We start from the raw sequence: 16546 nt of genomic DNA, 5'->3' as shown, positions 1-16546 counted from the left end.
TCCTCTGCACTAGGCAGGGAGGTAAAGATGGCCATGCTGTGGTGAGTCAACTGAAGTTACTCCGCAGACTGGACTGCCGTGTGGTGAGAGGTGCCAATGAGGCCCAGAGACACGGCTAATAAAGAATTCCTCAGGAAGTGGTGCTTAGATCAGCTTCATTTCACATCTTTACCAAAAAAAAAAATCTTCATGATTAAAATAACATGAAGCTATTTTGGGTAGTAAAGATGATAGAAAGATAATTAATTTGCAAATCAGTAAAAACTTCAACAACTGATCAAGGAAGAGCAACAAGCATCAGGGAGACACATGCTTCTTACACAGAAGACACCTACTCAGACGTGAACAGTCTACAAGCATCAGTGGAACTGAGGATACAGAGGGTGACGACTGGATCTCTTGGAGCAATGGTGGGAGGGGGCCAAGAAGGAGAATGAGAACTGCATCTCACAGGCCCCACAAGAATCAAGTCACGCCGGCACGACAGCATTCTGTGTCTGCCTCAGCACAGCAAGTCCTAAGCATACTTCTCTGTGCTCAACCTATGTTTCCATTCTGAAAATTACATGTGAAAAAATGTTCACATCCTCTTCCCCACAGTTGGTTGCATCCTGGCACCAGTTCTAAACTTATGATGGAGGTCCAATAAAGATAAATTAAAACAAGATAAACTGTATTTAATTAAAATGTTTTTGGAAATTAAGCATATACATTATTTTTACTTCTTTGATAGTTTACACATAAGTTTTTCAGAAATTAGAAAGAAGGATCCTGACAAGTCTCAACAGCCCATGAGAGAAAAATTAAACAGCAGAACTGTAAGCCAAGAAACAAGCAGAATTTGTTCTACTAAATTACTCTAAAACACATAAAAATTATCCTAACTTCCAGTAAGCTGTGTTTTAAAGAATTACAAATCATATGTTTGCACTCATTATAAACTATATCACAGAAGCTCTATTGTAAATGGCTTTTCAGTTCTATATGACCATAATATTAAAGCTAAACAACAACATGGGATTAAGTAGCTTTATCAGACTAACTTGAGATCTTAAGAACCATCAAGAGCATTGGTTCTCAGAGGAAATTCACTCTGAGTGACTCAGTTATAAACCATGACTGAGTTCTGACTTGTACCGCCAGGACAAAACCTCATCCATCCTTCCTTTATTCAATACAGCCACAAACTCAGGCTAAAGCTCCTTCAGCAACAAAAAAAGGACTGGAGAAGAGCCCCCAGAATCTCCACTGAGTCAGCAAAGACGACAGCATGGAACACAACCAGCAGCGGGGCAGACAGCTCTCAGAAGCTCCAGCTATTCGAGCAGAACAGATGATCCCTAAGAAGGGCAGACAGCTAATGGGACACTCAGTGGAAGGCCGAAAACTGCCGACACTTCTGAAACGAATTAGCACTGCCAGACAGAACAAAGCGATTCAATAAGGCGGAATAATATAAGATTAGGGTTAGACACATCAGAAGAACAGACAGCAAGGGTGCTTATTATTCTATAACAAACACCAATCTGTTTTTCCAAACAACTACCTATGTTCTGCATGACAAATGAATTGCTTACCAGTTTTGCTTCAAATCCAAATACCGAATGTTGACCCCTTCTTTAATAGCTTCATAGTTACTTTCAGATCCCTACATGAAAATATCAACAATGTAAGCTCCTTCAGTATAGAAATCATTTCTTTTCACCTTTATATCCCCAGCACCTACTAAACTGCCTCATCCACAGTAAGTCAAACTTATTGAATGAATAATGTATGCATTTAAAAAATTAAGTAAACCAGAGTCCCAATACTTCTAAAGATTGAATACTCTGCTTACCTGATGACTGAAATGTGTTCTACTAAATACAACTAAAGGAACTAGCAATTTTATATAAATAAAAATGACAGAGATGAATGTTACTGCTCCTTACCCAGATAGCATCAATAATGTTTTCCTTCAGGACTCTATTTATATCCCAACTATGTGCTTGTTTTTCTGAAGAATCATCTAATTCCCATTTACTGATGTTTGAACTTGTCAGGCTATAAAAGCTCGCTCGCTCTCTATCCCAGAGGATGCTTGAAAGCTGTATGGAGAGGAGAAAAAAAGTTTATAGATTATTAAATTCTAGTGTCAATGATGATTTTCCTGAAATTAAAAAATCATATATTTTATAGCTATTTGATTAGTAATCCTAGCAGAATTCTTCATTTAGGATTCAAGGGAAGAAGTGATCCTGAAATAGACCTTGAGAGTAAGGAGGATTTTCACAGGCAGAAGGCCCAGGAAGAGCAGAGTAGGGAGGCAGGAAAGTCAGAGGCTCTTTAAAGAACAAAACACAGTCCTGCTAAACTAGAATGTGGATTACTGCTAGGAAAGAAGCAAAACTAAAGTTCACACACAGCACAGTCTTCAATGTCAGTTTGTAAACCAAGTAAGCTAAGGAGATAATATCCATAGCTTGTGAGCACAAGAGATGTGTTACAGCAGAAGGAATCTGGAGGGGTGTGTGTAGTTCCACACGTTTATATCACTTCATCTTCCTTGCTTCTGAAGAACACATCTAACCCAACTTAAAAACTGCGTATATATGACTGCTGAACTAAAACCCTATTTGTCTCCACTTTTCCTGTCACTATGACTCAAATCTAGAGAAGCTGGTAAATATTCTGCCCCATAAAGAGAGGGAGACACACATACACACACAACCAGGATTTTATACCTGGGTCTCTGAAAAAGGTGACAGTGCCATTAGAAATAGGTCAAAAGAAAAATGAGTTTTGTAAGTCAATAGGAGAGAAGAGAATATGAGCAATTTTTTTCTAGACATGTTAAAGCTTAGGTTCAAAGACCATTTAAGGAAGCAGATAATGACAGCAACCTGAAATCAGAGGGAAAAGCACCATTTAATAAAGGATGTGGTACTGCAGTATTTAACAGGGCTAATGCAAAGGGACCTGCTGCATGGCACAGGGAACTCTGCTCAGTGTTATGTGGCAGCCTGGGTGCAGGGGGAGTCTGGGGGAGAATGGCTACATGTGTATGTATGGCTGAGTTCCTTTACTGTCCACCTGAAACTGCCACAGCATTGTTACTCAGCTATACTCCTATAAAATAAAATGTTTAAAAAAAGTCGGGGGCGGGGGAATGTGCTCTTAGTTCACACACATGTGGGCACGCATCTGTCACTGAGCAGTTTTGAACTTTGGGCAATTTTGGTAGCCTCACTGAGGCCATTTCCTCATTTATTTAACACAAATGGGACATGAAGCTCTATATATTACAGATCACAATAATTACAGGAGATAACACACACAGGGCTTCTGGCAGAGCAGATGCCCCCACTGCTCTGTTAACACACACAGGGCTCCTGGCAGAGCAGATGCCCCACTGCTCTGTTAGTGCAGTTAGTTGAAGATGTTAGTTCCCAGCATCTTCACTCACTACTCCAGAGTCTGAGGCACAGCCCAGCAGACATCATCCATACAGACAGCTGGAGGCTCAGGGGTGGAAAGCACACTTTTGGTTACGTCTAGAAAACAAAACTAATCCTTAAACACATTTATAACTTTACATCATAGTTTTAATTCAAAAAATGAACTTATCAGATAATCTATAAAACTTAAGAATAATTAATGTTACAGAGGATGCAAGAGAGTTAGTGTGAACTCATCTAATCATCATAATAAAAATGCTTCACTGAAAGATCAAAGTTTTCATCTCACATACACCACTGTTCATACAGTGGCAACACTAACTTCATAGGAGACTGCCAACTTACTGATTTCATTAAGAAACAAGCTAGTAAAACAAAGTTATTTTACCAACTTACAATGAGATCACTACTAGGAGATAAAATTCCCAAAAGAGAAGAAACCTTCCGACCAATTCCTGAGAGCACGCCTTGTCCTTGAGGCAGGACATGCTGATGGATTTTTCCTATACTTTCAGGTATCAGGCGGATTAGTTGGCCCCCCGATGAGGATAAAATAAAACTTCCTCCCTGTGAACAAATGTGAAATTAGTTCAGTTAAGTATTTAAGACTAAGAAAAGAAAATGAACACAAATCACTTTGATATGCTTCGAGGGAAATTTTCTGTACCTCAACATAAATCTAAAGAATAAAAAAAGAACAGTGCTATTTTAAAAAAATAATTTATTTATGAATCCATTCACTTAATACTACACAGAAAAACTTCAGAGCCATTTTTTTAATTACTTTTTTTAAATTCTGATTTTTAAGTTATAGGTTCACATTACATAGGTTCAACAAATCAAGAATCAGATTTTATTTCTTTGGTAAACCAGCAGAATATGTATTAGCAAACAAGTCTTCCTCTAAGAGTTTCTGAGTCACTCTCTAAAGATGTTTCTGACAGAAACGAATACCACTGGCTACTATGCTCCACTGACAGGTCAGAGTCCCACGAGAAGGGCTTCACTGGGTCTAAGTGCTCAAATCCTAGATCCTTACGTTCTTTCCTTGCCTCTTTTTTCATCTTCTCCCACCCCTACCTGTATGATCTGCTCAAAACCACAAATTTTTAGTCAGCCAAACCTGAATTCCAAGCCAAATGACAGTTTCCCAATAAATATAAAAGAATATCCATCATATACCTGTACTGCTGTTAGGAAACTGTAGGTCTTATCACCTCCCAGATCTACGAACGTCTCTGTGTAGGTATCTTCACTCGCAAGGCTTGGCCAATAGCGGATGGATCCTTCTCTGGTGGCAACCATGACAGTAACAGCCTGAAACAAGATCGTAACACTCAGCAAACACAAGAAAAGGAGCCCAGAGCGGTAGTCTGACGACACTGACATAAAGAAACCAGGGCAATGCATTACTCATGAACAGAAATCAGGGGAAAAATTCTTTTTTTCCATATTTAAAGAGTTATCATACAGTAAAACTGACATTTTCTCCTCCTGTTTTATAATTCTATGAATCTTTATACTCTGGCTTCTCTTCAGATCGTACAAAATGTTTCGCTTTTTACAGTCCTATGAATTTTAAAACGCATGGTGGGTCAGATGGTAAAGGATCTGCTGCAATGTGGGAGACCCAAGTTCAATCCCTGGGTTGGGAAGATCCCCTGGAGAAGGGAATGGCAACCCACTGCAGCATTCTTGCTTGGAGAATTCCACGGACAGAGGAGCCCGGTGGCTACAGTCCATGGGGTCACAGAGAGTCAGACATGACTAAGTGACTAAAACTTTTACTTTTAGACTCCTGTAAGTCCCACCACAAACAGGATATAGGAGAGTCCATCAGCACCAAAGCTCCATAACACTTTCCCTTTGGTCACACCCTCCCCTTCCCTCACCCCTGGCAATCCCCATTTCCATCACTGTAGTTCTGTCTTTCTGAGAACGCCAAACAAACGAAATCATATAGAACAGAACCTTTTGACAATGGTTTATCTCAGTTAGCACAATGCCTCTGAGATTCACCGATGCTGTTTCATGGATCAACAGCTCATGTCTTTTTTACTGCTGAGCAGTATCTCATCCTATGAAAGAATCAGTTTATTTATCCATTCACTTGCTAAAGGATATTCAGATTATTTTCACCTTTGGCTATCAGAAATAAAGGTGCTATGACATTAGTGTATTGTTTTGTGTGTGTGTGAACATAAGCTTTAATTTCTCTAAAATAAACAGCCAGGAATGGAACTGTTGGGTCATATGGCAAGGGCACTTTAACTTTCTGAGAAAGTGAAAATCAGTGGCTGCACCATTCTGCATGCCTATCAGCAACGTATGAGGTTCCAGTTGCTCCACATCCTTACCAGCCGTTGGCAGTGTCAGTGCTTTTAACTGCAGCCATTGTGGTAAGAGTGAACTGGTATCTCACTTGTTTTATTTGCATTCCCCTAATGGCTAACGATGTGAATGTCTCTTCACTGCTTATTTGACATCCTTATATTCTCTTTGGTAAAGTGTTCAAGTCTTATGCCTTACTTTTTAAACTGGGTTGTTTGTTTTCTTACTAAGTTGAGTTCATTTTATGTTCTGGGTACAAGTCCTTTATTGGACATTTGATTTATAGTATTTCCTACCAATCTGTAGCTCTCTCTTCATTTTCTTCTCAGGGCAACTGAGACTTGGCAAAGCCAAGTTTCAAATTTTGATTAAGTCCAATTTATCGATTTTTCTTCTGAGTCACATTTTTGGTGATTTCTAAGAACTCTTCAACTAACCCCATGTCATGATGATTTTTTTCCTGTTTTCTTCTAAAAGTTTTTAGTTTTACAATTTACATTTAGACTTATGATCCATTTGGGGTTCATCTTTACATGAGGTTTAGGAGGAATTTTTTTTTTCTTCCTAAAGATGGTCAATGATTCCAACACCATTTATTGAGAAGACCATCCTCGCTTCACTGAATTTCTTCTGCACCCCTGTCAAAGATCAGTGCACCATCTCTGTGTGGGTCGTATGTGTACACTGTTCTGGTCCATTGCCCCGTGTGTCTACCTCTGCCATGACCATTCTGTCTTGATTTCTGCGGCTTTACAGCTATGTTCCAAAACCCAACTGGGTGATTCCCCCAACTTCAGAACTCCCTTATCTTAAAAAAAATCTACTTCAGTAAGCATTTAAGTCACCCACCTGAGTAGAATGTGCTTCGCCTGAGGCAGCAGAATAAGAGAGAGCCACCAAGTTGGCACTCCAGTGGAAATCACTAGGTGGCAGCTGAAGCTCTTTGCAAATAGATAACTATAAAACAAATCCAAACAAAAAATTTTTCATTTCAAATCCAATTTTTGAACATGCACCTGACTTCACTTTCTCTGCATACTTTAGATTCTAATTCACTGCTAGAAATACTATTCTAGAAATACTTCTTCCATCTTTTTGATCAAGCTTCCATCGTCATTTTCACTAATTTTAAAACAAAATATTTTAAGAGATACAGAGTCAAGAAAACTTAATAGCTAGACCAGACCCTTAACAGAAACTACTCCAATCTCTTCCCAGACCAAAAAAAAGTCCACTGTTGAAAGAACCGTGTAGACTTCCTATGGAATTTTCCCAGTCTAATCTTGATTTGTTGAGTTGACATTTAAAATTGGCATGACTAGAGTAAGTATTCAAAGTTGCCTAGAAAATATTTCTGAGATTCAGCCAATATCAGGCTTCCTCTAACTCAGGATGCCACTGCAGGACCTCTCCCTCACCTATGCTCCTAACTACAAACATGGTTTTCTAGACAGCAGGTGTACAGAGACCAGTAGACACAAAGAGTTTAGGTAAGTTGGAGCCTGAGTCCCAGTGGAACAAAGGCCCCGTGAGCATGAGTACTGCAAGAGAGTATGCCTGATCTGGAGTGGACAGAAAGAGGCTGCTGAGAGTCCAGCAGTGAACATACAAATGAGAGCCCCCGTGTGAAAAGGAGACAATGAAGAGTTAAATAGCATTATAAAAACTGGTACAATTTTTTCCTATTTCTTACACGTGATTCAGTAGACTCAGTGCAACACGCTCCTGTCCTCTTAGAAACTCAGTTCATTAGTTTCTGTGGATGGCATTTAGTCTTAGACCTCACTGCACAGAGTGACTAGCATGACACTCATTAAAAATGTCAATGTCTTTAACTTTATTAAATGTAAATAAAATATATCTTGTTTAAAATCATGATAAGGAGAGAAACTTTTTTCCCATTACACAAATGTGTATGCATGCTTGGTATTTCATATTACTATAAAAATCCAAATCTGTAATGCTTGAGTCGATTCAAATTACAGATTTCCAACAACTCTAAAAAGTTAGGGTAAAAATTCAGAGCCAATTAGGAATTTTCTCCTCTCTCTCCCTCCAGCTCTTTAAAGAATCATTACCTTAGTGATAGGTGACAGAGCAATCTTCCAAATAATGAGTTTCTCTTTGCAGACCAGACAAGCCCATCCACCTTCATCTATGTGAACAGTCAGCTGATCATCAACTGAAGAAAAAAACAAAGTACATAATTAATCTTACAGTATAAATTAAAACTGCAAAAATTTCTCATACCAAAATCTTCCTTACTGCCATACTCTTCACTCAAAAGAGTAACCACCACACACACAAGATTAACTCACAACAAAAAATACTCTTGAATAATTCAAGAGTTATTAATATCCAAAGTATGAGTGGTTTGACAACCACTGTTATAAATATATTGAAAGGTAAAAACTATGTTCTGGTCTTAGGTTTAATATTTCTTTTTTGTTATAAATTTATCTCACTTTTTATAATATTTAGCAAAATTCATAATTTTCTTTTGATAAAGCAACACAAATAATAAACCCCCTCATTAAATACATAAAACATTTCAAGGAAAAATCATGTTCCTGCAAAAGAACAAGATTTTCAAATAAGAGCTCTTTGAATGTATGAGATTGTTATATGCTAACCTAAAGGGGTTAGGTTTCCTCAGTTTCACCTGTTGTTTCAGTTATTTGTAGTCAAATGGGGCCTGAGATATTAAATGGAAAATTCTAGAAATAACACTTCTAAGTTTGTGACGAAATCTTGCAGTGTCCCACTGTCCTGATGGGGTCGTGAATCACTCCTTTGTCCAGTGGATGGACGCTGTACCCACCACTCATCCATTAGCCACTTAGGAGTAGTCTGTTATCAGAGTCACCATCTTGGTGTTGCAGTCCTTGTGTTCAAGTAACTTTGTTTTACTAAAACGTGGCCACAAAGCACAGAGAAGTGATGCGGCAATTTGGATACTCTCCTACTGTGCCTAACTGATAAATTAAACTTCATCATAGGCATGTATGTATAGGAAAACACAGTATATACAGGGTTCAGTGCCATTCTGTTTCAGGCAACCCCTGGGGGTCTTGGAACTTATGCCTGTGGCTAAGGGAAGACTTCTCTATTGCTGCTGTAAGTTCTGGTGCTAAACCTGTGTAAACGCATTAACAGTCCTAGAAATTTAATCAATGTGAGCTTTGCTCTTCATCTGAAGACAGGGTAGAGGGGCAAAATAAAAGGCACCAATAAGGTACAAGCTAAAACATAAATATCAAATCATACCTAGGTTGAGTGTGGGCTTTTTGCTGAACTGGGATGCACCAATAAGGTATAAGCTAAAATATAAATATCAAATCATACTTAGGTTGAGTGTGGGCTGTTTGCTGAATGGGATACCTGATTGGTATTTTCTTTCCCTAAAAGCACCATGGCAGCTCCAAATCCTCCACTGGTGAACACTTGAGAACCCTGACTCAGTACACCAACTGACTAGGGCTTGGAAATTTCCATGTGAGGATGAGATCTTCTCAAGTTTACATAGTCTTCAGTTTTCACATCCTGATTTCTAGAAACTCTCTCCTCTGAGCCTGTGTACTATTTGTTATTAACATGATCTGATGGCATGAACCAGGAGTGTGTCAAAGGCTTAAATGCAATTTAAGCTGAAATTTTTAGAAGGGAAAAGAAAATATATATATTTAAACCAGGAACAATGCATGACAGAGGTTAGTAGAAGTTTAGTTGTCTGAAAATAATTGTACCTGAAGCTCCCATGGACTTATTGGTAAGATGTGCTAGTTCAAGTTGATGAGAAATGTTCCCTTTTATGGAATGGAGTACTTTAAACTGTTTTGACTGTCATTCACAGTATGAAATACATTTCACAGCATGATGTAGTCATACACAATTTAAGTAAAACAAAATGAGATGCACTCTGACATTCTGCAATCTACTTTACTTCATTTTTTTAAAAATGCTGGTCATGAGCCACTAAAGTGATTTCAGTCACTACCTGCAGTTTGAAAAACACTGTTCCAAGAAATCAAAGGATGCTCTGAACTTTGCTCTTAGAGTCACCCCAACTTCTCAGCCTTAATGGCCTCTTTCTGAAGCTCGTGTTGTTCCACTCTAATTCTCTACCAGTGGGGCATCTCTGGTGGTCCAATGGTTAAGAATCTGCCTTGCAATGCAAAGGACACAGGTCCCGCCCCTGGTTCTGGAAGATCCCACATGCTGCAGGGTGACTGAGCCCACAGGTCACCTCTTTGGCTGCACTCTGGAGCCCATACCCCACAACTACTGAAGCTGGCATGCCCTAGAGCTTGTGCTCTGCAATGAGAGAGGACACTGCAATGAGAAGCCCATGCACTTCAGCTAGAGAGTTGCCTCTGCTCGCTGCTAAAGAAAGCCTGGGAGCAGCAATGAAGACCCAGCACAGCCAAAAATAAACAAATATTTAAAAATAAATAAAAATAATAATAAATAAATAAATAATAAATAAAATAATAATAATAAATAAAAATAATAATTTTCTGCCAAGAGAATCTTCTAATGGTGCACAAAACTGATAACATAAATTTGGCCCGAGTGGCAGCCCAGCCTGGCATGGTGCAGAACAGTCGGCTTGAGTGCTCACCATAGCAAGGAGGGTCCCTTGCACATATTGCCTTCTGCTGCTGCTCAAACCAGGACAAGCCTCCGCCCTTCTCGCCTCCTGTACCACCGTGCCACCACTCCCCATGCGGTCAGCACACACCATGACAAAGACAGACAAAAAGTCCTTCAAACAGAGCCTGGCCAAGTGGAAGCTCTTCACTTAAAAGGTGACCACCAGAGAGCTCCTGCGGTGCACTGCTAAGAGCTGGGGTTTGATCTTGCTCTTCCACCTACTCTTTTATGGGTTCCTGGCTGCACTCTTTTCATTCACAATGTGGGCTATACTTCAGACTCTGAACAAGAGATTCCAAAATATCATGACCAGATTCTAAGTTCAGGACTTAAATGGTTTTTCCAAAACTAGTGATGGTATTGGATTTTTCATTTGGCATGTCTAATCCAGAGTCCTATAAAAGGTACACTGATGAGCTTAAGAAATTTCTAAAGCCATATGGCTTAGAAGAACAGAATCTCACAGAATGTAACAATGGAAACTCTTCTGAGCAGAAAGGTCCAGATTATACTGCATGTCAGTTTCCTCTTGCCTTCCTTGAAGCATGCAGTGGTGTGGACGATGCCAAGCTTGGCTACAACACAGGAAACCTTTGTATTCTTGTGAAAATTGATAGAATGACTGGATTAAAGGATAGAATGTATTGCAAAGAATGAAAGCTCAGCAGTTCTATCAACTTATCTTCCCAGTGGAAAGATAGATTTAAAATATTTTTCATGTTACAGGAAAAAACTGCATGGGAGCTATCTACAGCCACTAGGTGAGCTACCTCTAGTTCATCTTTGGTAATAAGGATGACATAAAAGAAGTTAACAGTTGAATGCAAGATTGATGGATCACCCAACCTAAAAACCCAGAATTATCATGACAAGATTTCAAGACGAGGTGCATTCAAGATCACCATACACGCATAGTAGGAGTGAAGATATCTCCACAGGGTAAATGTTGTGTTGTCGTCTTTATCCTATATCAGCCAGACCTGCCATTTCAGAATTATCGAGACCACCTTTGGAGAAAGGTGGAGTGGTACATGACACTGGAGTAACAACATAATGTTCTTCTGGATCATAGTATTCCATGTCCTTCAAAGTAACTTGGCTGTTGCCTATGCTGCCTTTTGAATCATGTACAACCACCAGATAGGGGCTATGAACACCTGATTCTGAACATGTAGGACAAGGGTCTTGTCCAATGTTTATGTGGTTTAATTGCCCAGTGTCTAATGCTTCAAGTTCTGTGCTATATAAATATTTTATAGATTTAACACTGGTTAACTGTCATATTTTGATGCCACCAAAATTTTAGGGGATAAAATGGTACCTGACCAACATCAAATGACTTTATAAGAAAATTGGTGGGTGGAAAAGTTCTTAGGTGAGAAGGAAAAAGGAAAATAAAAGTGAGCATGAAAGGTAAAAAAAAAAATTATGCATACAGCTTCTGGGGTACTACACAGATCCAAAATGGAGGTAAGACTTCATTCTATTGCATTATTAAACCCAATAATGTGAGGCAGTAGGGTAGTAGTTTTTGGATATTTTTAGAAAGCTAAAGTTCATATACTCAAACAACTTTTGAAATTGGACTGAGTTTTGCATACACAGTATGTACAACCATAAATACTTATTTTGATTGTGCTAAAACTAGCTCATTCTGCTTCCCAAATTTGTTATATTTCTCAAACACAATTAAAAACCAAATAAGTCAACTATTTCTCCCTAAGGAAGTGAAGGTACACCAGTGAAGTAAAGTGAAAGTTGCTCAGTCATGTCTCAATCTTTGTGACTCTATAGACTATACAGTGCATGGAATTCTCCAGGCCAGAATACTGGAGAGGGTAGCCGTTCATTTCTCCAGGGAATCTTTCCAACCCAGGGATTGAACCCATGTTTTCTGCATTGCAGGCAGATTCTTTACCAGCAAAGCCACAAGGGAAGCCCAAGAATACTGGAGTGGGTAGCCTATCCCTTCACCAGCAGATATTCCCAACTCAAGAATCGAACCGGGGTCTTCTGCATCGTCACTCTTTACCAGGTGACCAGAGAAAGCACAGATTTCTATCTTCATGCCAGACCTAGGCTTCATTTGAATTGCTAATAGAGACAAATGGAAAATGACACCAACCTTCAGTCAACGTTAAGGCTTCAATGACTTTAACAGGGAGAGAAGATCCAAATGTTTTCACATCATAGTTCACAGACTCAGTTATGGAGTGGTGTGGGAATATTCGCGTAGGTGTTCCTCTAAAGAAATGAGACCATATTATTTTACTCATAACTTAAAATTTTTCCATTATTCATTATAATGTTATGTATATATTTTCACAATGAAGAGAAAATCTTTGATAAACGAAGATGAAGCTTAATAGTGAAAAACTCTGGCTCATGTATACTGTGTAAATGTATTTTTCATTAAAAAAAAAAAAAACCTAACAGAATCTGGCTTCAATTCTCATGCTTCAGTAATTAGATGCATTAAACTCTTTATAATTCTGCTTCCTTAATTGTGAAATAAGACGGTTGGACTAAATCAGTATTTCTCAAATTATAGCTCATTTTGAGGGTTTCATTCAACATTTTTGAAAAACAAAATAGAATATAGAGTCCAGTTTATTATATTCTATGGTCAAAAAAGTTTTACAAACATTGGGTTACATTATCTTTAAGCTCTCATCAAATCTAGAAATATAAGATTTTACCAGATATACCCCCAAAATAAAGAAATTAAGTGGAGTCATGAGTATCTGCTATTACCTCTTCTTCAATAACAGATACAGCAGTAGAGATTATATTTCCTTCTCACCTTCTTAACATTCAGAAAAAGTATAAATATATCAATATAAAAGTTATTCTCTTATCATAGGATCTCATCATTAAATGAGTTCACATACAGAGTGGTTGACAGCATTATTTCTGACTGAATATAACAATGGTTTTTCTTTGAGTTGATCACCAAAAGTTAAGAAGAAATTAAAATAAAAAGATGAAAACAAAGTATGACTTTTATTCACTGACTTTTGTCAAAAGGAGTAGAAAACAATTTGAAGACCACTTTACAAATGTCAAGGAATAGAAGGTATTATTCTTTAAAAATCATTTCTCCTTTAAAATATTGCAATTTTCTATACATAAATTTTAAATATGAGTTCAAGACTCAATATTACCATTTTCTTACAGAGGCAAATTCATTTTTGATAGACGAATTCAAAGGGAACCACTCAAGAAACATACGTGCTTCTAGATTAACTATGAAAGGGGAGATGCAGAGCATGGTCTCACAAGTGATGTGCACTGGTGTGCCACACTTTTATTTGGTAACATAACAACTATTCTTATTTCGTTGCTTATGGAAAGTCTTTCCCGTATTAATTTCGCTGCAGAGTTAACTTCTGTAGCTAAAATCCCTTTAATTACCAATCAGCAGATGTTAACAGGAAGTTAGTATGTTAGGCAAATATGATTCTACAGGGTTTGAGCCCTTCATTGCCACCATCACTTTACATCTGCATCGTGGCATTTTATTTTGACTCTTTTGGCAGGCTCAGATTAGGTTCATTACTGCCATTTCGCAGATGAAGAGATCATGTGTGACCTACACCAGATCACAGGGGTAATAAGAACAAGGCAGGTAACCACCTGATTCTAATCACCAGATTCTAATTCAACACCTCTGTTGTTGTTTAGTTGCTAAGTCGTGCTGGACTCTGAAACCCCATGGACTGTAGCCCCCAGGCTCCTCGGTCCATGGAATTTTCCAGGCAAGAAAACTGGAGTGGGTTGTCATTTCCTTCTCCAGGGGATCTTCCTGACTCAGGGATCGAACTCGCGTCTCCTGCTTGTCAGGCCGACTCTCTACCACTGAGCCACCTGGCAAGGCCCTCTCCACCTCTCAGTTCAGTTCAGTTCAGTTGCTCACTCAGTCGTACCCGACTCTTTGCCACCCCATGTACTGCAGCACGCCAGGCTTCCCTGACTATCACCAACTCCCGGAGCTTACTCCACCTCTACACAAAGGTAAATCCATGCAAAGTGTGTGAAGCAAAGACTCAATTGACGAATTAATCAAAGCGAGGCTGAAATAAATCACACGCAAGGGTGACGGATGTCTATTTTTTCAACACTCTGGCGTCCCTCGCCGTCCCTGGTTCCGTGGCTTCTGGAGGCCCGTGAGCCTGTGAGTCGCCAAACCCAACCCAGGATGACCACTCACCGCGAGCTCAGGGAGCTCCGACGGCCGGCCGGAGAGAAGAGCACGGGGGAGCTGACAGAAGACGCCAGGGTCAGACCCTTCCTGCTGGTCGCCCGGGGCGTGGAGCCCGGCCCGACTCCGCCCAGGGGGCCTCTTCGAGTTCCCGTCCCCGGGGTCCGCGGAGAGGAGACTGCCGGGAACATGACCGAAAGGACAGGCAACAAACAGCGCACGTTCAAGCCGTGGGGCTAAAGCGCAGCCCGCGCGCGGAGCTCGAACACCTGATGGGCGGGAGGGCGCGCGATTAAGACGTCAAAGAGCAGCGCCAGGCTGTGTGGTGCGCTGTGATGACGTCCAGCTCTGCGCGAGCCTCGGGGCGTGGTCGAGACCTCAGGAAAAATTGAGAGGTAGGGTGCGCTGTGGTGACATGGAGATGCAGCGCTGACTATCGAGGCTTGGCCGGGCCAGCAGGAGAAACCGGAATGGGGCGCGCTTCGATGATGTAAAGGAGACCGCCGAGCCGTGGGACTTGGTGGAAGCTGCGGACCCTCGAAGTTGAGAGGAAACCTGAGCGAGAAGCCCTGGAGCGGAACAGTGGAGGGGATAGAGTCCAGAGTTTCCAGGGAAGTAAAACTGGAAAAGCACGGGCTCTTCTCTGGTATGGAGGGCGGGGCTGCCCCTCTAGTAGCTGAAACGCAAAGCCCCGGCACGCTGGTCCTTCCTGAACCTCTTGGGAAATGAAAAGAGTTCATTCCCTTGTCCAAAATAAGGGAGAAAAACTGTAAAGCTGACACTGGCTTCACATTTAGTGTTATAGATGTTATTCCCTAGATTTGTCATTTCTCCTTCATGCTAGTGACATAACAAGGCTGTATCTCTAGCAGGTCCTGATAAAAAACCATAGGCTTCTGACAGCCCTAGTGGACCGGTTTCACCTGGATGTCCTGCGCATGCCTCACAGTCTACTCATTAAAAGGTGAATTCAGGTTTTCTTTAGGACTCCTGTTTCACTACCACCTCTGGCCCGTTAGATAAAATTGGTTAGTTGTCCAGTGCAAAAAGAGCTCTATCCTAGATTCATCCTTCACACTTTCCTCCACTGTAGGACCTGGGATACTGTACTCCTGAGCATCTCTAGTAGAAACCACATCTGCATGGCCTTTGCCCTGGTTAAAGTGCTCACACTTCCCTCTTTTTTATCCTTTTGCCTTCTTTTGGGTCTTCTCACCTCTGGATGGTCTTCAACACTGTCCTTCCACACTACAGCTGCTAAGTGGAATATTGCCTGCCATATAAGTAAACAAAGGATGTCATAGTCATCAGTGGTTGCCGCCACCATGAGAGCTGGTGAGCCCTGAGGAAACTCAGGCTATGAAAACACAGGATACTGACCCCCAGCTAGCTGAGGTGCATATTGAACGATAATTACAAAAGCCCAGGCTTTTGCATTGTCCCATACTATGTGACTTGACATGGAGTCCAGATGTATGACTGTTGGAGTATGATGAATAGACAGTTATTCATTCATTCTTATTGACTGCCTTCCATGTGCCAGCCTGTATGCTAAATGCTAAGTTTTATAACTGTAAACAAAGCAGACGTGGGCCCTGCCCTCATGGAGATCACAGGCCATTGAGAAAGACAGGTCCTGAACAAATGAACACAAATTTATTTACTAAACCACGAGTTGATATGTGTACAACTGTGTATGAAAGAAAAGAGGAGGGTGTTTGACAGAGAATGACTGGGTATCTGACTTTGGAGGAAGATCTACAAAGGCCTCTGGGAGAAAAGGACATCTCTGCTGAGACGTGCCCTCAGCCAGGCTAAAAAAGAGGAAGAGTATTTGAAGCAGTGGATCCTCTGGCAAAGGACCAGAAGCAGCAAAGAGCCTGGTATATTCCAGGGTCTTTAGACAAACCAACCAATGACAAGT

At 40.3% G+C, this 16546-nt stretch overlaps 1 protein-coding gene and 1 pseudogene across 1 annotated transcript in view; one reads left to right on the top strand and one right to left on the bottom strand.

The window, feature by feature from the left end:
• Positions 1-14845, bottom strand: part of NUP133 (nucleoporin 133) — a 55213-nt gene extending 40368 nt beyond the window's left edge. Inside the window, exons 1-8 of the mRNA XM_068982375.1 lie at positions 14632-14845; positions 12547-12665; positions 7847-7950; positions 6618-6725; positions 4620-4754; positions 3834-4004; positions 1932-2087; positions 1578-1648 (exon numbers count right to left, since the gene is read on the bottom strand). Of these exons, the coding sequence (XP_068838476.1) occupies positions 1578-1648; positions 1932-2087; positions 3834-4004; positions 4620-4754; positions 6618-6725; positions 7847-7950; positions 12547-12665; positions 14632-14813 (1046 nt within the window). The 5' untranslated portion in view covers positions 14814-14845. The remainder of the gene's footprint in view (positions 1-1577; positions 1649-1931; positions 2088-3833; positions 4005-4619; positions 4755-6617; positions 6726-7846; positions 7951-12546; positions 12666-14631) is intronic.
• Positions 10511-11336, top strand: LOC138086925 (sodium/potassium-transporting ATPase subunit beta-3-like; annotated as a pseudogene).
• Positions 14846-16546: the final 1701 nt, after the last annotated feature.

The sequence above is a fragment of the Capricornis sumatraensis genome, chromosome 10, assembly GCF_032405125.1.
Source record: "Capricornis sumatraensis isolate serow.1 chromosome 10, serow.2, whole genome shotgun sequence".
Lineage (NCBI taxonomy): Eukaryota > Metazoa > Chordata > Mammalia > Artiodactyla > Bovidae > Capricornis > Capricornis sumatraensis.
Note: the sequence above shows the minus strand (reverse complement) of the source record. Positions and strands in the feature narration are given on the sequence as shown.